We start from the raw sequence: 22573 nt of genomic DNA, 5'->3' as shown, positions 1-22573 counted from the left end.
TTTCAAACGTGTCTACAAAAAATCCAGGCAGTTATAATAATTTACCAGCAATTACACATTAAAACACAATTAACCGTTCACTATATTTCCCGCTAAGTAATTACCCGAAAAGCTCTATCTTCTTGGGTCCCGTAAGAGCCTAAAACAGCTTAGGTCTCAACACTTCAAAGAAAATTATCTAAAAATCGCCGAACAAATTCTCTTTTTAATGATAACATTTTAGCGTCTTTTTGCGCCGCAACGCTTCGCACTTCCCGAAACTTATCAACCTCCATCTCTCCATACCTAAAATAAAGTCAATACATAATAAGCAGGTGAGATCCCTACCAACGTAATAAGCGCCATCCGTGCCAAAAACCCATCGAAATTCTGCCACTTCTATACTAGATTCAAAGTGAAATTGATAGTTCATTCTACTACGCTATAGAGAGGCGATGCCACTAGCGCAGTTTGTTGAGCATCTCTGACAGCAGACGAGGCACCTAACGTTACTCAATAAAATCTCCGCCTCAAGGATGATTTTTTCAGAGAGGCCGAAAGATTGCCCATAGGAAATTTATTCACCGATTCTTCGGCGAATCACGGTAATTAACTGTCAGAGAGGTTAGCACCTCGAAGTGACGAAAATTATACGCTTTGTTTTGTTACAACGACACCTCGAAACAGCAATAATTAAAGATGATTTTTCAAATCTGTTATCGCGTATCGTTCTTTTACTTAACAACCTCATACACTCGGCCCTTTTTTAAAAATCAGGTAGTTTCATTATAATAGTTAAAATGTACATTTTTTTAAAAAATAAGGTATTTTCGACATAATAGTTAAAAAGTACTAGAAATTATTTTAATTATACGCAAAAATTTTATACATAAAATATCGTCGAAAATTTTATTCACACAGTATAACAGGGGGACTTTTTAAAGGGGAGGTAATCGCGGATGAATACACGACATTGCAGCTTGAACTTTGCCGCTTGTAACGATGTATAATGTGAAAATTACACTCAGTAAATAGAGATGTGAGCCGCTAAATTTACCGAGGTAATTTTACCGGTGTTGGTAAAATTACGGTAAGTTTACCAATTATTTTCATAAAGCAAAAAACACCCAAAAATGTTTTGTTAAACTTCAAATAAAAGAAAAAACAATTACATTTTACATTGGACCAGACACCAAATCATTTTCCTGTTAAAGACTCTAGGGGGTTTCTCTAAGTTTAATGTACCCAAGGCTATGGTAAAATTAAAATACTATTTTAATAATTATTTTGGCATCAAACCATTATTTTTATTAAATAAAAAAGTTAATGGTAATTTTAGCATTTTAATTTTTACCGGTTAATTCACATCACTATATATTTCCTAATATTAAAACCATATTTCATCGATTTAATAGTTCAAGAAAGTCATTATATTTTGTATCATAAGTAAAATTATATCATAAGTATGACACTTATTGCTAATTTCCTGATGATTTGAACTCTTACTTGAGCTGAGTAGCGTGTTATCGTCCTCGGTAGTTGTATATTCCACCTTAGGCATATTTAGACACTAGGGGGCTCTGCGTTGAGAACATCAGGAGGCTGTGAAAATGGTGAATTAAATTTGAATCCAAAATTATATCAAAAATAAGCCGGATCTAAATGATTTGAATTTTAACCAATTAAAATATACAAAATTATTTGATTCAACCATATCTGTTTCAAGTAAATGTACTTCTTTCCTAATGGGAATATTAAATACTTTTGATATAACTAATAAAACAAATACTACAGATATCTGATTCAATAAATCTCTTATTTGTGATAGCAAAAGCTCTTCTATTTGGTATAATTAATAAAAAATGTACGTTCCTTAGACCCATTTTCAAATTCGAATCATGGAGATAATTATTTCAGATTTATAATGATTTAATTATTTAATCGCAATTTTATGAAAGATCTTATCGTGGTGAAAACTGATATGATAAATACATTTGGTCCAATTTTCTACCAAGGAGGTATATTAACGAGAAAATAAATCTCAATTAATCAATCTGACATTCCTTTCGATTTCAATCTCTCGTAGATGGAGCCACTTTTATTTCAATACTGGTGAATTAAATATTAAAATTGCCGCTATTAAAGTGAAATTTTACGAAACAATTCGAACAGAAGCAACGTTATAGAACAAGGTACACGAAGATACCGATCACGAAGCTCTAAGAATGGTCGGCATCAACCCTTCACGATGTAAGGCCTTATCTCGCTCATTTAATTTACCGGTTTCTTCATTTCGCGGCCAGCAATATACGTTACCAATCTACTGGTTATTACGCAATTATCTACGCTACTATAGGGGTATTATGGGGGCTTTGAGACCAGTTTCTATGAAAGCCGTAATAGAGTTGATCATCTTTGTTATTGGAGTACGTGAGGTTTTGAAGGGTTACGGGGTACGTTGAGAAAATCGTGTTCGCGGGACGCGAAATTCTACCAAATTAAGACATTCATCTTCATCTTTGTGGGTCTTTTACTTACCAATACCGAAATTAACGAAAAAAAGAATTTATTTATTTACTTGTTTTACATTTCACAAATTTAATCGACACTAATTGAAACATTAAAAATTGGTTGCTGAAATGTTGAAAATTATAATTTACAAATCAAATTATAATAATAAATTGAATTTTACGTAGAAGTTATCATAACTCTATAATATTGTTCCATAAGGTTGGCACTTATATTATTTTATTGAGAGCTAGTAATGAAGTGACGTCATTACAAGCGGAAAAGCTCCCCCTAGCGAGGAACTGTCAAAGGCTACCTGTGACGTGAAAGCAAGCGGACTTAAAACGGCGACGAAGCTAGTAATGCAGTCTGTCTTGTGAATAGCTCTCGGTAAAACCTTTGCATGTGAAGAATAGGAAGTGTCACACTTATGTTAAAACATTATATACTTATGGTATTATTTATTACAAAAATTTATTAACATGACAGATTTTTTGTGAAATTAATTAAAAATATCTACCTTTGTCATTAAAAACCAGAAAATAACTAATAACGATATATTGTATATACGAAATATTTAAAAACGCGTTTGGGCCATATTTTTATTGAATTAATTTGCAAATCAAATTTCGTAATTTAATCAATACAATTAAATTTATACGTTATTATTAAAATAAATAAAAAATAAAATTAAAATAAATTATAAACAATGTAAAATAAGAGCCACAAGCGAAACAAATTTAAATTCAAAGTAAATTCAGTAATTTTTTATGTTAAAATAAATAGAAAATGAAATATATTTTTAAACATCATTTTATATTTTAAGGTAATTAACGTCATACAACTTGACGTGCTAGCACTTTATACTGCGCTGATTTTCAAAATCCTTAAAATTTTAAGGATTTAATATATGCAATGTTTTGTGCTTACTTGCACACCCAAGGTTTGAAGAATTATAAGATTCTGGGCGTGCCATATGAGTTTAGCTAAAATATATCTTTCATCCGCTTAAAAAATATAAAATTAACGCTTTGTTAGTATTATATATTTTTTTATAATTAAAGAGAGGCAGTAAATTTTATACGAAGGCGTCATTAATTATTAAAATGTATTTAATATTCTCACTAAAGATATAGGAATTTTCTAACATGTAAAGGTTAATTAAAAGTTAAACGAACTTTACGGAACGCAAGTAAATTGCTAGTTTTTTTTTATATATTTATGGAGTAAGCCAAAATAGGTTTTAAAATACTCCTATTTTTCGTTATATATCTATCTATAGTTGATGTATTTCACGAGTAATTCGGAAAGCGACGTCACGATTTCACAATATTTTACTTTTCGTGATTAAGATGTAATTATTTTTTTTTCGGAAACTATTTTTGTTAACGCCCCAAAAAAAATTGGACATACTACCAAAAATAGGGTATTGTTCGCATGGTTTATGAAGTGCAATTTCTATCTGACGTATTATCATAAGTAACATCTATTCCTTTAAGTGCGATACTTCATATTGTATTGCTATATTTCTGACTGAGATGGACCTGCAACCAATCTTACATTGTTAGTAGTATAGTATTGAGCATATTTAGAGACTAGGAGGTTCTGCGCTGAACTAAACCTAGATTAAACAATAATTTTTAAAATCAGTTCAGTTATTATTTTAGCTTATTGCCATTTTTATAATTAAAAGTATATGGTACTATTAAACTCACAAACTATAAAAAAAATATTTACCAATATATCAGCTAGGCACCACCTTAGGCCTAAGTCAGCAAGTTACCTTTAAAGCCATTAATCCAGGTGTCAGGGTCACAATGCGTAGGAGGGTAATGGCAAGCCCTTCATGCCACGCGAGCCAACAGCTCCCTACACTAACTATTACCGTTATCATACTTGATAAATATTACACAAAACAGTGACGTTTAGTTCATCAGAACTTATCTCGTGACAAGAATAACAAATTTATAAGAGTTATAACAAAAGTCGATTATTTTTTCACTGTTGCACGAAATAATGGAAAAAATCTATTACAACACTTAATTTAAATAAACACTTGACTAAGCCATATTTAAGGTACAAAATGGTCCGTCCCAAAAACAGGGTAAAAGTTGAACGAGTCAAGTTAAAGAAGCGACTTGAAAGTGAAAGGAAAAGGGCGAATTAGGAAATGAAAAATTGGTTTTTCACTCTCTCTACCGAGGCCCAACGCTTGTTCAGAAAAGAACGGGGCCCCCGCGACATACCTCGCAGATTTCCCCCAACTTTCTCGCAGTCCGAACACTATTACCGTTTTCAAGAGCACCCAGTGGCCTCTTTGCACACTTCATTGTACTTTTTCAATAGACAAAATAACGTAAATAATCAACTTCTCTCTATATGTTGATTTTTTTCCGTTCTTTTTAGGAGAAAATTCATTATGGGGTGCCGTTTGATTAATTGTTTCGTTAAAATTTCCATTGAAATCACCTTTATATCTATCCGTCTTGAATCCAATTTGAAACGAAAAAACTCTTTAGTCGATGGGACTAGGTTTACGCTAAATTTGCGTAATTACTTTTAACAGTAATTGAAAAAATGATTAGTGACTTTGAGTCATTGTAGTTCCACCGATTTATAACGGTTAAATTGTTTTCAAGTTAGCTACTAGTTTTACGTTTTTTTTTTAATTTTCACCGTTTCTAAATTTTCAATTTAAAATTGGATTTATTTGTATTGCAGCCAAACTCGTGAGGGCAAATCACTTTTAAAATTTAAATAAAACCAAAATATTTCATTTGATGTCCAATTTTTTCAAATACGCTGGATTTCAAGATTTCTTGTTGGATTTCGGATTCATTAACTTTTGTCCCGGATTTCAGGATTTCTCGTTGGATTTCGAATTTCTTAACTTTGGTCCCGGATTTCAGGATTTCTCGTTGGATTTCGAATTTCTTAACTTTGGTCCCGGATTTCAAGATTTCACGTCAGATTTCCGGATCTTTTGTCGGATTTCGGTATTCCTACGGATTTCGGGATTTTGCAATTTCTCGATTTTTGTCGAATTTCGGAATTTCCCGTCGGATTTCTGGATTTCTGGATTTGTTGTTGGATTTAGAGATTTTGAAAAAATCTACGGATTTCTAAGAAGTTGAGGCTGGATTTAGGATTTCTTGAAAAGTGTACGGGATTTCTTTGAATGTCCGAGGCCAAGACTTTATTTACTTCAGTAAAATAATGATGAATTATTGGACCTCAATTGATTATTGATAACACTCGTTGCGTTTTAAAATCTAGAACTTTTTGAATTTAAGATCCAGAACTGTTTTTTGTGAAGTTTATCAATATCAACCTACGCTAAACTTCGCGTAATTTCAGTAAAGACTACTAAATTTCCCGATTATTGATTCTTCAACTATTTTATTCTTAGTAAGGGAATGGTATCTGTAATAGGAAAAAAATAACTTACAAGACTAACATGTAGTGGCCTGCTTATGTTGATAATGTTACTTATGGTAATACAGAATTTTTCAAAAACGTAAAGCTTATGTTTAGGAGATCAAAAACTTTTAGTTCGAGACCGAAAAAATGGTTTATTGTTTAATAAAATCTTAATATACTTCAATATCTTTTAGATGTTTCTTAAATAAATTCTTTCCTAATGAGGAAACTGTAAACGTTTTAGATAAAACCAACCACTTTAAGTCCCACAGGATAATAAATTTGCATAAAGATTAATTAATTTATTTTTAAGAGTCAATTCAACGATAACAATGATAAGAAGATTTAATCCAACGGATTCTTTTACACTTAATCCAAATAACACTACTTGAAGCTGTTTTAAGTTTCTATATATAGAAACAGGTGCGTGAAAAAGCTGGTATTAAAAATACCGCCAATCTTATCAACTCGAAACGAATTATCGAAAACCTCGGTAATAAAAAATATCGATAAAACAGTAACATCGCGTGACGCTAAATGCGACGAATTCTGGCTAAAAGGACTAAATCCGCGATATAACCCCGGATACCTCCTAAGATTTCAGGGCGCAGGGGCGAGAGTTCTAACAGTCAGGGAGGAACCAAAATGAGGGGTTAAAGTTGCGAGGGGAGAGGTTTTTTTTCTCTTAGTTCGACCGGTCTACGATAGGGGGCTCTGGCAGCGGCTCCACATCCCTCACAAACAAAAATGAAAGTTTCTTTTGGGGTGAATCGAAGAGTAGGCAAGACCGTGCACGCGCGGGACAGCGCACGCCAAAGAACATCTTTTATTCCAAAGGAACGTCGCGAAAGATATACGCTTTCTATAGAATATACCTTTCATCGTTTGAGACACAAAACCATTTGAAATAAAAAGTAATATCGGCGCCAAAAGGAATCGATTTCTGGACCAATTTGGCCTAGCTCAACTTAATATACATTTGTTTGAGCGAGGTGTGAGAGTGGTGATAAAAAAGCTCTTCTCTGTTTGGTTTTATCGGCGTCAAAATCGATGCTTAAGATGAGAGAGAAAATCCAGATATTGAGCCACTTTCTGCTGCTTCTCGCGTCGGCTCTGGCCGGACCGCGATTGCAAGATGATGAATTGAACGAAACTGATCTCGTCAAAGTCAACACTGGCATTCAAGTGCCCTTCGGAAGGTAGGTTTCGTTTCTAAGGCTTTGCCTATTTATTTCTATATTAATTCGGAAAGTCGGGAACTTTTCTCAATAAAGAGATATATCGATCGAATTGCTTTAAATAATATTTTGAAGTTAAACTATTTTACACTCAAATTAATTTTCTTCATATATATATTTTTATACCATCTGGTATTACTGTTAAATGAAAAAAATTGTTTTGATATGAAAAAATAAAGGTTTATTTTTATTTTAAGTGAAATTTCGATAGAATATAAATAAATATTTGACATTTAGCGTTAATGATCGATTGTCAAAAGACTTGACATTAATTATTTATTAATAATTAGTATTTAATATTAAAACTTTATATACAGTATGAATGAGTTGTAGATATAGAAACCTTAAATAATTATTGTAACCTCTGAGAAGCATATTTTTGTCTCATTAAGTATGTACGACCAAGAACAGTTTGATTAAAAATATTTCAATTGACGGATTTTGAAATGACGTTTTAGCGCGCGACACTACAGGTACATGTCTTGGGCACACAACCTTCTTTGCGTACTTTTTTGACCATAACATGTAGAGGTATTTTCACGCGCAAAATGAATTTTAAAAGCCGTCAATTAAATGACATCGCACTTCTTCAATGGGAAATGGCTTTTTACGGATTAATTTGAAATTTGAATATGTTGAATTGTTCGATGAATTTTCGTACCTGGAATTATTTGTAAATATTTTCCATAAGAAATGGTTTAATAATGAAAATATAATCCCAAATCTAACGACTGGAATTCGCTTCCTAATGAGATCGTTACTGTAATGGCCTTCGTGGGGTTAGAGAGTTGATTGTGTTTTCTTTTATTTTTATTTCTATATAATTTATCGCTTTGTTTTAATCTCTATGTATTCATATTTTATTATTATCTATCATATTTTAGTTTTGTATTCTGTTTTACTGCGCACAAGTCTGCTTCTTGGCTTTGCAAATATTGTTTTTTCAAATAAATAAAAAATTAAATCAGAATATTTGTTATAAATGTAAATCAGTCGGTTTCCGAAACGGTATCCATTCATCACACATATTCTGATTAATATATTATTTCTTACTAGTTATATATTCTTTATTAAATCATTTCTTATGGAAAATATTTACAAAAATTTCACATACGAAATTTTATCCAATAAAAAGTTAAATAAATGAGAAATAAGTAACGTAGTTTGGATTTTCAATATGGAAAAGTTAATAATATGTCAGTCAACCTGAACCCGCGACGCCCGAGATTAAAAGGCGAACAAATATAACGTTATTTATTTCAACAAAAAGACTATACTATGTTTGGTTCAACTTTGACCACTGATACTAGACAAACTATAGGAGCTAGGGAAAATTGACTATGGACAATTTTGGTCCTCTGATCAGGCCTAACAACATATTTAAATTTGACATGAATCCTTTAATCCTTTAATGAACATTTTTACTCGCTTTTTTATCTGAATTTAATAATATTTTATCTTCTCTAAACGATTAGATAACGTCTTTGTGGTGATTTTGAAATAAATATTTTCAGTTAAAGGACATCGCACTTCTTCTATGGGATTTGGCTTTCGACCGATTTTTTTCAAATTGAAACATGTTGTTGGGCTTGATCAAAGGTGCAAAATTGTCCATTACCATTTTTTCCTAGCTCCTATTGTTTGGCCAGTAGCAGCGGTCAAAAGTGGACGAAACTTAGTATAGTCTATTTGTTAAAAGAAGTCTCGGCCCATTGCTTAGCGCTCTATGTTTGGGCGTCGCTAGTCCGGGCTCACTATCAATAGAGGTTTCTGGCCGAAATTCCGGGTGCTTCCCTAAACCGAGCGTCGTATTTGGTTTCGTTCTGTTCGTACGACTTTCTGATCTCACGATGAACGAACTCAGTAGATAAATAGTTAAGTATTGAGTCTTAACTGTCGTGTGACCGTGACTTTAACCGAGTATGTGCTGTATCGATAAATAAGTGTTTGATCTGTTGTTGAGTGACTGTTTCTTACCTATGAGCGAGTGTTGAATGTGGGATTCAACGAAACGGTTAATCTTTTATATTCTGATTTCTTTAGTATTTCTTTTATTTTATTATTGCTCATAAAATATTGAATAATAAATAATTCCACGTACGAAAATTCATCGAATAATAAGTTGCGAGAAAAGAAATAATGAAGTAGAGGTGTAAAAATCTTGGCAAGAAAACTCTATTGATAGTGAGCCCGGACTAGCGACGCGCGAGCGTAGAGCGCTAACCGATGGGCCGTGACTACTTTTAACCAATAGACTATACTAAGTTTTGTCCACTCTTGACCGCTGATACTGGACAAACTATAAGAGCTAGAGAAAAATGCCAAGAGACAATTTTGCTCCTTTGATCAAGCTAAGCAATATGTTTCATTTTGAAAAAAATCTGTCGAAAGCCAAATCCCATAGAAGAAGTGCGATGTCCTTTAAACAATTTAAAAATTTAGCATGGACTAGAAAAATAAAAACTAACAAAACGTTTTCAATGCAATATCAACAAACAGGTCCATATTCGTGAGCCCAGCGAAGAATCTGAAAATCGAAGTGCAACCAGGCCATCGATGCACGGTTCGAGTAATTCAAAATGACCCCTTGACTCAACGCCCTGGTCATCTAACACCAGTTCACTTCCCGTGCAATTTCGGACCAGAGGAAGTTCAATACTCCCACTACGGGGCACGTACGCCGCAACAGGACAAAGTGAAACTTCTCATCCGTTACGACACGGAAGAGGACACGATCATCTTGCCGATTTCCATCCACGTTCAAGTATCGTTCGATCAGATGGAGGTGGTCAGTAAAAACAAACCCCTGTTGGTCAACCGGCTACTCGGAGTCAGTAATCCATTGGACGAAAGTGTCCTGCAGTTTGAGTACCATTTATCTTCGCAAATTTGCGAAGTGGCCATCATATCGAAAATGGACGGTCCTCCTCACTACGGTCAGGTGGTCAACGACAGCGAACCGGGAATTATGCAAGAATGCGGTCAGTTTCTTCGTTCGGACATCCGATACAGACATTCCTTCCACGATTCTCCGAACAAAGATTATATTCCCATGATCGTGGAGCTTACGGACCGAGAGGGAAATTTACTAAAGCAAGAATATTTTCAGGTACGTTAAACTCTCTTTATACGAGAATGGAGCCAAGTAAAGAGGGAACGGCAATTAAATAATTACCTCGTTCGGTATCGCGTCAACACCCTATCATTAATTCCTGACACAAGCTTCTTAGGATAAGGGGGGTTTCCTCGAAAGATCTCGGATGTCTTAGTGTACAAAATGTCTGATAGTTGATACGGCAATAATTAAATCTTTGAGGGTATATTTAATTACTAGGAGGCTGAGTGTGAAACGTAACCCTTGGGGGCCGTGCTCCGATCTCTAGTTAAAATACCGAGATGACAGTTCGGCTTAATTAATTGTCTCTTAATGACTATGTATTTAGTACCACCTGACAGCTCGCTCAATGATAGTTAATATTATGTACATCACGCTACTGAACTGTCAGTTGATTGTCGACGTAAAAATTTTAAAATTAACACGCAGTAAAGCAAATAGTAATTACTAATATTTGTCTATATAGAGTGAAAAAAGGTATAATGATAATTTTAAGAAAATTATATTGTTAATCACGTAGGTGATGATACTGATACAAGAAGGGCAAGAGAATTCCCAACCACAACCCAGTTTCAACGCGCTGTTATTAATGGACGTAAACCAGTTTGTGATGACTGCTATCACGCCGAATATTTTAGCCGCCGAAGACGCGGAGACGTCTCACGAACGACTCATTTTTAACCTGACCATACCGCTCAATTACGGGGAAGGTCAAATAGTCAGTACCGACGACGTCACAGTGCCGGTGACGTCGTTCTACCAAAAGGACATTGATGATCTGAAAATAGCCTTCATACCACCGTCGTCCGACTCCAAGACGCAAAGAGTATTCCAAGTAGAAATGGAAGTGATTGACGCCGACGGTAAATCGTCCGACCCCTTTTCTCTAATGATAATTGTGAAACCTATGAACACGCTCGCGCCTTTGGCTACCAAGAACACCGGGCTGATGTTAGTGGAAGGACAATCTCGAAAGTTGCAAAGTAATCAGAATTTGCAAATCGCCGACGAGGATAACATCGAGGATGTGACTGTGTCCGTCGTTGACGGCTTGAGGCACGGAAAGTTAATGCTACTGGGCGTTCCGGTTAAGCATTTCTCACCAGCGGATTTGGACGTTGGTGTTATTATATACCAACACGATGGCACCGACACCTACACGGATAACATTATATTCAGATTAGACGATGGTTCGCATCAAGTAGAATTTCTGTTTCCGATCTCGGTCTATCCAACTGACGATGAAGCTCCAGTTCTGAACGTCAATATGGGATTGAACGTCAGGAAGGGTGAAGACGCTGAATTATCTTCGTTCGTTCTCAGCGCGACGGATGTGGATAGTGATGACTCTACAATTACATTCACCCTTATCGAACCGGTACCGCGAGAAAGTCAAATACTAATAAAACAAACGGAGATTCCGGATGATCCTGGTAACTGGACGTTGGCTGAGGGAATCTACGAAAGGGTTACGACTTCGTGGACTCAGAATGACCTAATAGAAGGACGGCTATTTTACAGGTATATCGGACTTCACACTACGGAAACGACGGTACAAAAGATTAAGTTCAAGGTGTCGGACGACCATTATCCTCCAAATGAATCTCTGGAACAAGAACTAATCGCCAAAATTGAATCCGAGGATGATACCACGCCGCAACTTTATCAGGGAACACCGCTTGAAGTGTCCGTCGAAGAGTTCCAAGTAACGAAGCTTTCTAAAAAGTACCTGAGGTACACTGATTTAGATACGAAAGACAGATTTTTAACTATAAGAGTTACTCGCAAACCGTACGACACCGATTTGAACAACCCGATGAATCCGGGCGCCCTAGTTTACTCCGAACGAATAGACCGCGAAGTCGAAGAGTTTACCCAAGCCGAGATCAACCATCATAAAATAGCTTACCGACCTCCGCCGGTTGAAATGGGTATCGTTCCAAGAATAATACAATTCGATTTCGAAGTTATGGACAGCAGCGATAATGTCCTCAAGGATCAAACTTTCAGAATTTTACTGAAACCAGTCAATAACAAACCACCCGTTATCCTGAATACTGGATTCCACGTTTACGAGCACGGGAAGTTCAATATCACGCCGGAAGTACTTGACGCTTCCGACGCGGACACGACCCATGATTTTATCATATTCTCCGTGACGGATCCACCGAAGCACGGTCAATTAGAACTCCGAGGACTAAAGCTTGAATCCGGGGACATATTTACGAGGAACGATATTCAGGCGGGTCAAGTACTGTACGTAAACGGAGGAGAAGAATACAATCAGGACATTGTCCAACTGGAAGTTTCGGACGGGATTCACCGCGTGCCTATACCAATGAACATTCACGTTAGTCTCGTTGATGACGAGGCTCCCGAGTTGCACGTATCCCCGGGTGCGTATGGCATTCAGGTGTCGGTTGAAGAAGGTGGAAGGACGCAACTGACCTCGAAGGTTCTCAAAGCTTCTGATCCGGACACGAACGATATGATGATAACTTTCATTGTATCGTCGACGCCCAAGCAAGGATTTATAGAATTGGATGGTAAAGTTGTGGACCAATTTAAACAGATTGACGTGCACGAAGGAAAGGTGTACTACGTCCATAATGGTGAAGAGATTGGAAAGGACATATCCGAGGATTATTTCAACTTGACCGTTTCCGACATGTCCCATAACTGGCGCGTGGGTGGAAATAAAATCGATCAAATACTGGTTAACGTAACGGTAATACCCAAAGACAATGTTCCACCGGTAGTTATGGTCACTAATCCAATTACAGTCGACGAAGCTGGAAAAGTATTTTTAAGCAATCACGATATAAGTGCGGCGGACATTGACACTGACGATTCCGAAATAGTGTGCATCATCGACGTCCAACCGAAGCACGGGTACTTGGAAAATATTTCACCTTCGCCCGGATCTGAAAAGTCTCGAGCCGGGCTACCCATAACGGCATTTACCATTTCGGATATTCAAAACGGATACGTAGCTTATTTCCAAGGTTCACACAGCGGCGTTGAACCCACCGAGGATAGATTGACGTTCAGTTGCTCAGACGGTGTTAATTTTTCTCCAAAATTCGATCTGGAAATAGTAATCGTACCGCGAAATGACGAACAACCTCATATTCATCTCAGGGAATTTATAGTCATGGAAGGAATGGATCTTCAAATTGACTTGCCAATTTTAAACGCCGTCGACTTGGACATCCCAGCCGAAAATTTAACCTTTAGAGTGGCGAGAAAACCCAGACACGGTCTAATCCTATCGCAGTTGACAACGGGGACGTTCGAAATCAAAGAATTCTCGTTGGAAGACATATCAACGGGTTCCACAATCGTGTACCATCACGACGACACGGAAACGACCAAGGACTATTTCGAGTTAGAGTTAACCGACGGTTTGTATAGGACGAAGAAAACCGTCATCGTGATGATCATCCCAGTCGACGACGAGACCCCCAGACTTTCCATCAATAACGGGTTGGAGGTTTCGGCGGGCGAAGTTAGGACCGTCACCAATTACGAACTCAGAGCCGAAGACTTGGATTCAGTGGACAGCAATTTAACTTACCTCGTTCAACAATCTCCACGTCACGGTTACCTAGCGTACGTTGATGAACAAACTGGGGTCGAGTTATTCAATTTAACCAGCGGGTTTAACTTTACTCAGCACGATATCGATAATGAAAATATAAAATACGTTCACACTGGATCGGAAGGCGTAAGAGACCTAATCAAGTTCGACATTACGGACGGAACTAATACCCTAATGGATCGATATTTTTGGGTACAAGTGGAAGGATTAGACAGCTCATATCCTCACGTCATAAACCGCGGAGTAGAATTACCGGAAGGCGGGAGAATAACGCTAACCACGGACATACTCAGCACTAGTGACATTAATAGTCAAGACGAGCACTTGCGTTTCACAATCACGAGATCGCCAACCAAGGGACATTTGGAAAGCACCGATAAACCTCGCGTTTACGTGAACACTTTCACCCAGCTCGACCTGGCAGGTAACAAAATCTCTTACGTTCACACAAGCAGGGACGAACTGAAAATGGACAGTTTCGAATTTGAAGTCACCGACGGGTACAATTCGGTGTACCGGACTTTCCGTATCTCTATAAGCGACGTTGATAACAAGAAACCGGTGCTGTACCTGTCACCCATGAGAGTTCGCGAAGGTGGTCGGAAACTAATAACCCCTTTCGAGCTTAAGGTCGAAGACAAAGACACTCCCGAGAACCTATTAACCATCAAACTAGTACAGCAACCTCTGCGTGGACAGATAATCAATATCGAGACGGGTCCCGCGATGACATTCACCATGTTAGATTTAACGGATAACAAAATCAGTTATCAACACGATGGTAGCGAAAGCCTAACTGACGAGTTTGAGTTGACGGTTACGGACGGGACACATACGAACTTTTACGTGCATCCCCAATTAAACGAAGAAACGAATACGCCCCAAAAACTATTTATAGAAGTGTACGCCGTGGACAATAAACCACCGTACCTCATAGCTAACAAGGGACTGTCCTCGCTTACCACCATACTGGACGGACGAATGGGATTTCGGTTTGATAAAAAGGTACTTTGCGTCAAAGACCAAGACAGCGCTGATATAAATCTACTCTACATAATTACGACTCAGCCCAAACACGGATTCCTGGTCAACGACGCTCAGGATACTAGACGAATCACCAACTTCACCCAAGGTAAAAAAAATGCAATAAATTTTAATGTGGTGCACTAGGTCTACAACTAAAATTAAGACATATCACGTAAGACAAATAGCTTCCAAATTAAACGTTTCGGGATAGGCAAAATAGACCGGCAATTACGACCCATTCGCGTACCACCTGAAAGCAGACTTCAAGGCACGAAGCTGATGAAGAACACCAACCCCCTTTCTTACGAGTCTATTGCCAGGTTACTACACGCACAGCTGGAATACGCGTTTTCCATCTTGAGACCGTTACTCACAACTTAATAAGTAATGTATAATTTTCCAGTCAAGACGTAATGATTAAAACTACATAATTTGAATCTCACGATTTTCAAGTAGAACTTGTTCTCGGCTGCTCCTAACGGTTTCCATACAAAACTGTAATGATCTAGGCGCTATATTATAAAGAGCTTCCCCCATAGCGGGCCTACAAGATGATTTTACCAAAATGTGGTCAAGATGTCCGCCACGACTAAAAAGCGGAACGTGCTGGGGGGCGGGGAAGGGACCGACACTAGCCTTCTACTATAGAGAAGATGACGTCACGTGAATGCTACCTACGCAACGAGAGTGACTAGAAATATTTTGGGGAGATAGCGGATAAAGATCAGGGTAAGGCGCTATTGTATACCATAGTTATAAAAGATATTTCAGACTACGGCCAATTATTAAATGGAACATAGTCGTTATAACTTTAAAGAAAAACCTCGAAAGAATTCCGCTAGGGGCCTCGTACGTACAACACTTTCAGTTGTTCATCATCTTCCAAACGTAACCACCGTAACAATCAAAAGTACCGGTACGAAAAATCAACTCTTGTTAGTAAAAACATCCCGTTAGTGTTTTTTAGAACGGAATTCTATAAAGAGGCCATTGAGGGACTGTCGAACGTTGTTTCCAACTAGCCTTTCGACAAAAAAGAAATATTGATTCTAAATAGCTTTCACGAGTCACTAAAGGGAATCGTTTCTACTTTTGAAAAAATATATATATTTTAAAATATGTTTTTATATATATATATATTGGGCACGGCTATTTGGACGCTGGCAGGGTGAATAACTCGGGTAATGGAGATTTATGGGTCCCGCTAAGAAGGACTTTCTCCTCGGGATATCGCGCGGATAACACCCCGAAAAATGTAATTGGAAAATATGGCGTTTTTACGACTCTCAGAATGTTAAGCAACGGATAAAAGTGTGAAGAATACTATTAATAATTCCGTTGAGGCCTGGACTTTACAAGACGACTGAGGAAAGAGTCCCCCCATCTTTATGACTTATTAGTTTGGCGCGTTCATAGAATTCACTCGTAGTTTTAACTGGCATAAAAGCTCTATAGGGTATCTTCAAAACTAGACGGTGGATGGTAATGTTCAACGAGTGTGAAACTTGTAAAAAAATCTCAGTGAAACGGAACACGTTGTCGTTTTCTAATGATACTAAAATTAACGATTGCATAAACGTGTGAAAATTATTTAAGGGGTGGGAATTAATTTTCTTTTTGAAATCGGTTAACATTTTGATATTGGTATTGACAGTTTAAAATATTTTTTGGAAATATTCGCATGTTCGTCAATTGTTTATTTTCCATGATTGTCTTTAATTTGAACAGATTTTCGGAGCTTAATTTAAGTTATGTAAAATTACGTACAATTTAAAAAATTCTTATTTCTAAAGTTTTAACGTAAATTACACGTATACAACTATTACATAATTAACTAATTTTTAAGAAAATTTCCAAACACTTCACATTACATTCAATTTCTAATGACTAGCAGATTTCTATAATTTCATAGTACGACCACAAATAGCGTTGAATAAAAATTTTACCATTTTGTCAAAATGGAAATTATTTATACAGAAATTTATTTTGACAGAAATTTGAGCTGAAATATTTCTTCCAAAATTTTTTGACAGATATTTGAGCTGAAATATTCCATCAGAAAGTATTTTTACAAAATTTAAGCATCATTATTTTATTCAAAAATTAATTTTAAGTAATTTAAACTTGAATATTTCAGCAGAAAATTATTTTTCAGAAATTTTAGTTTAAATATTCCATTAGCAAATTATTTTTTACAGAAATGTTAGCTTAAATATTCCATCAGAAAATTATTTTAACCGAAATTATTTTATCAAAAAATAATATATTTTCTAAGAAATTTAACTTAAATATTTCATCAAAAAATTAATTTTACAACACTTTTAGCTTAAATAGCCCATTAACAAATTATTTTTTACAGAAATTCGAGCTTAAATATTCCATCGGAAAATTATTTTTACAGAAATTTTAGCTTAATTATTTTACCTGAAAATTATTTTGACATAAATTTTAGCTTAAATATTCCATCAGAAAATTATTTGGACAAAAATGTTAGCTTAAATATTCCATCAGAAAATTATTTGGACAAAAATTTTAGATTAATTATTTTATCAAAAAATAATATATTTTCTAAGAAATTTTAACTTAAATATTTCATCAAAAAATTAATTTTACAAAACTTTTAGCTGAAATATCCCATTAGCAAATTATTTTTTTACATAAATTCGAGCTTAAATATTCCATCGGAAAATTATTTTTACAGAAATTTTAGCTCTATTATTTCACCCGAAAATTATTTTGACAGAAATTTTAGCTTAATTATTTTACCTGAAAATTATTTGGACCAAAATGTTAGCTTAACTTTTCATAAGAATTTTTTTTAAATAACAAGAAAACCACTCAATTTATATAAAAATGTATATAAGTAACGTACATTGTATGGTCGTATCTGTAAAAAAATGTACATCAAACGCGCCGATGGCGTATAAAAACTCTCATAATGTGAGTGATAAATCATTCAATTCTTCGTTCCCGGCATGAAATATTTCAAAATTACAATCATGATTAATAAAGAAGGGTAGAGAAAAAAACGTTCTCTCTAGCGGCTGTTAGGACGCCTCGCAGCGCCATTAATCACCGAAGTAGCTTTTTAGAACTATTTCCGAGATTAACAAAACATGACGGGGTGCTTTCTGCTTAAATAGCTAAGAAAACACTCGAAACACTCGGGTAATTTTCGAGTTTAGTCACGCCAAATTGGTATTCAAAGCGGCGCACTTCTGTTCTACCCCTTTGAGTTATACCCAATATATTAAAAGGAACATGAATACCACGATGCATGCGCTCGAAAGTGAATTTTCACCTGCCTCTATTAATTCAGACCGTATTTCATTTAGGAAAAAAAACCCGAGTGTTTATTTTGTCGTTAAGAAATTTTAAACCTTTACGCTTTCTTATACGAGAAGTCGTAAATTATGGGTGCTTATCACCGTCGTTTCAACTAGAACTACCCAAGTCATCGTTAGTTTGTGGATTCGTAGTTGGCAAGGTTGTATTGTCAAACTCTTTGGTTAAAGAAAGCAGTTTTTAAAGTGGTATAAATTTAAAATATTGTATACTAATTTTGATCGCATTTGTGGTGTTTTCGTTGTCATACCATTAAACTTAGTTTCGGCCTTGGCAAATGATTTCTTGGGAATTTTGAATAGGACCTTTTCCTGATGTATATACAGCAGGGTTGTCACAGTTTTTTCACAATCAAATTCCCTGACTTTTCCAGGTTTTCCCTGACAATTTCCGAAGATTTTCCCTGACTTATTTTGTGCCAAGATTTTGTATATTTTAACCTATATTTTAGTAAAAGTTTCCTATTTGCAACCGAAATTAAATTCCCTGACATTTCCCTGATTTTTAGACTAATTTTTAAAATTCCCTGACTTTTCCCTGATTTTTAGACTAATTTTTAAAATTCCCTGACATTTCCCTGATTTTTAGACTAATTTTTAAAATTCCCTGACTTTTCTCTGATTTTATACCCATATTCAAATTCTCTGACTTTTCCAGGAATTCCAGGTTTTCCAGGTACCATGGCAACCCTGTACAGGTATATCTCGTCAAACGCCCACTAAAATCTGAAAAAGACACAAGTTTTATTCATATTAAAACATAAAATCATCCAATTTAACACATAATAATATTCATAATCTTCTAGGCTAATACCCAAGATAATACCTTGGGCTTAAATCAGGTAGTGACTTTTAATGCCTTTAATATTAAATTTAAGTTACTATGAAATAAAATAAATTTTTGTTTTAGAGATAAAATAAATAAAAATTCATAGGAGCAATAATATGGCACAAAATATTTTTGTCTTGAAGTGGTACAAGGGTTTCCTTTTAAACTCGGATAGGCTAATACCCAAGGCACCACCTTAGGCCCAAATCAACTATAGCTAATGCTTTAAACCAAGTGGTAAGGTTACAATGCGTAGGAAGGTGGTGGAAAGCCCTTCATGCCACGCGAGCCAACAGCTCCCTACCCTAACTATTACCGTTAACCTCAACAAGTTAACGTCTTCAAGATTCTAGGGAACGGGGAAACCGAACTTAACGCGGAAATAGTACTTCCGAAAACCCAGTGCCACCACCTGGTACCGAACCCGACTCCTCTTGTTACGAGGCGAAAGTGCTAAGCACGGCGCCACCTCACAAAATTCTTACATTCCAAAAGTTTCCAAACCCTTAGTTAACACAAGATAAGCGGAACAGAATATGTAATATTGTTTTAGAGATAAGTATCTATCTCCCAATATTATATTTCGCATGAAATTGGGGATTTATTTAATCATACATATGTGGTATCTTGTTTCTGTAGCTATATCAGAAGTACATAAAATTCATAAAAGTGCCTACGCGTGTTATATTAATCCATTTTAGAAATGTCAATTGCGTTAATTTCAAAGTTATTAATAAATAGATAATGTTGATTATTATATTTAAGCTTAGCGTATTTTTCGTGTTATGCTCCTTAACAATAAAACCAAATCGCACGTTAATGAACGTCAACGTGATAATCTCGGCATGACCTGTTCTATACTTACCCTGGACTCGCCAAACTGAGTTTCTTAGTTGCGTCTCACTTGAAGTATTAAAAATAAATTATTATAACTGTTCTTAAATCTTATCTATGTTAATTAATTATCACTTTGAAATAGAAGGTATTTTAAAAATTTATTTAATGGGCGCAGGTATACTTAGATATTCGACCGTAAACAGGCAAAAGTCGAAACTCCCGCTGCCGATTTACCGGAAATTCATGCTAATATCTTTTCGCTAAATGAACTAGACATTTTGCCTTTCTTAACCTGCAACTGAGTATAATAGATATAAATTAACGTAACAAGAGCACCTAAACAATAGACTATTCTATAAAATCAGAGCTAAACATGTCAAAACATTGGCAAAGACTTTAAAGCGATATTGCTGTAGAACTGGCAACTTCCATTATTCTCAGACTTTAAGAATTTGCTGATGTTCCGGCCGTATTCGGGCTAGACCTATTACATTTATTTATCTCGATCAACCAGCCAACAAGTGTTGCGTGTTTGCCAGATAAATGATAATAATGAGCCGCCCTGGTTTATGAAAAATCGGGCCAAACCTTCAGCCTGTCTATAAACAAAAGTAAATAAAACTATAATTAGTATTTTATAGAATGGCGTTTCTGATTACGACAGATATATCTCTAGCGCGATTTGTTTTAAATAAATATAAAAAATTATACTAAAATTATTTTAAATTATTTTTGAAATATTAGAATTTAAAAAAATGCCATTAGATTAGATCAAGGATGTTTCAGGAGAGTTACTTTATTATTGCGCCTCTTCGTGCTCGAAGAATAAGTTCGTCAACCCTAAAATAATCAAATTATCACGGTACCTCGATTTACCCCAAAACGACCGTATCCTGACGCGATTCAAGCCCACGCGAGTGACGTTTACTCTCCCCCAAAACTTGCGCAGGGATAAAAATTCGACCATGATGCCAGAGGATCGTGTCGACATAGTCATAAAACATTTGAAGGCAGCACGTGTAGGGCGAACTTGTGGGAGGTACACAAAGTCACGGCTACGCTCCTTAAAGTTGTCTGTCGTTGCTTTAAACTCTCTATTATTCCTAGGTATAAATAATAGTCAGCTAGGCTAATACCCAAGGCACCACCTTAGGCCTAAGTCATCGAGCGACTTTTAACGCCATTATAGTTCGGGTGGCCGGGTTACAATGCGTAGGAGGGTGGTGGCAACCCGAGGTGGAATACTTAATCGGATTTAATCAGAGTAAATGTATTGAATCGTGTTTATCGCGATTAAACTTTTAATCCAATTTAATCACGATCTAATCTTTTAATCTCAATTTTATATTTTTAATCCTAATTTAATCTTTTTAATCCTAATTTAATCTTTTTCAGCTTAATTTACTCTTTTTCAGCTTAATTTAATCTTTCTAATCTTAATTTAATCTTTATAATCTTAATTTAATCTTTATAATCTAAATTTAATCTTTATAATCTTAATTTAATCTTTATAATCTTAATTTAATCTTTATAATCTTAATTTAATCTTTATAATCTTAATTTAATCTTTATAATCTTAATTTAATCTTTATAATCTTAATTTAATCTTTATAATCTTGTTTTAATCGCCAGTTAATCTGTTTAATAACGATCTAATCGTGATTAAATTGATTTAATCAAGATCTAATGTTTAACCGCGATTTAATATTTAAAATATTTGTGGAATATATTTATTTTTAATCGCGATTAAATCAGCTCAATCGTTATTTAATCGGCTATATCACTAACTCGATTTAATCATGATGTAATCTTTTTAATCGCGGTTTAATATTTAATTTAATTGTGTAATATATTTATTTTTTAATCACGATTTGATCAGTTTAATCGTGATTTAATCATCTTAATCGTTATTTAATCGGCTTAATCACTAACTCGATTTAATCATGATTTAATCGGATTTATTCGATCAAAGATGCAAACTTAATCATCGAAGTCAACTGCCCATCGTGGCCAGCTCTTCATGCCACGCGAACCAACCACTCCCTACAATAACTATTACAGTTAACCTTAACAAGTTTAAACCATTTGAATATAATTTTTAGAATTAAATCGATTTGAAAATTTAGTAATAAATCGATTTGAAAATTTAGTAATAAATCGATTTGAAAATTTAGTAATAAATCGATTTGAAAATTTAGTAATAAATCGATTTGAAAATTTAGTAATAAATCGATTTGAAAATTTAGTAATAAATCGATTTGAAAATTTAGTAATAAATCGATTTGAAAATTTAGTAATAAATCGATTTGAAAATTTAGTAATAAATCGATTTGAAAATTTAGTAATAAATCGATTTGAAAATTTAGTAATAAATCGATTTGAAAATTTAGTAATAAATCGATTTGAAAATTTAGTAATAAATCGATTTGAAAATTTAGTAATAAATCGATTTGAAAATTTAGTAATAAATCGATTTGAAAATTTAGTAATAAATCGATTTGAAAATTTAGTAATAAATCGATTTGAAAATTTAGTAATAAATCGATTTGAAAATTTAGTAATAAATCGATTTGAAAATTTAGTAATAAATCGATTTGAAAATTTAGTAATAAATCGATTTGAAAATTTAGTAATAAATCGATTTGAAAATTTAGTAATAAATCGATTTGAAAATTT

At 34.9% G+C, this 22573-nt stretch overlaps 1 protein-coding gene across 1 annotated transcript in view; it reads left to right on the top strand.

Moving 5' to 3' along the window:
- The first annotated feature begins 6966 nt into the window (after positions 1-6966).
- LOC149943400 (extracellular matrix protein 3-like) overlaps positions 6967-22573 on the top strand; it is a 63797-nt gene continuing 48190 nt past the window's right edge. Inside the window, exons 1-3 of the mRNA XM_090176081.1 lie at positions 6967-7106; positions 9645-10254; positions 10781-14993. Coding sequence (XP_090032207.1) covers positions 6967-7106; positions 9645-10254; positions 10781-14993 — 4963 coding nt within the window. The remainder of the gene's footprint in view (positions 7107-9644; positions 10255-10780; positions 14994-22573) is intronic.

The sequence above is a fragment of the Leiobunum rupestre genome, chromosome 5, assembly GCF_980474605.1.
Source record: "Leiobunum rupestre chromosome 5, qqLeiRupe1.1.hap1, whole genome shotgun sequence".
In the NCBI taxonomy this organism is placed as follows: Eukaryota; Metazoa; Arthropoda; class Arachnida; order Opiliones; family Sclerosomatidae; genus Leiobunum; species Leiobunum rupestre.
The sequence above is the reverse complement of the archived record's forward strand: the minus strand, read 5'-3'. Positions and strand labels throughout refer to the sequence as shown.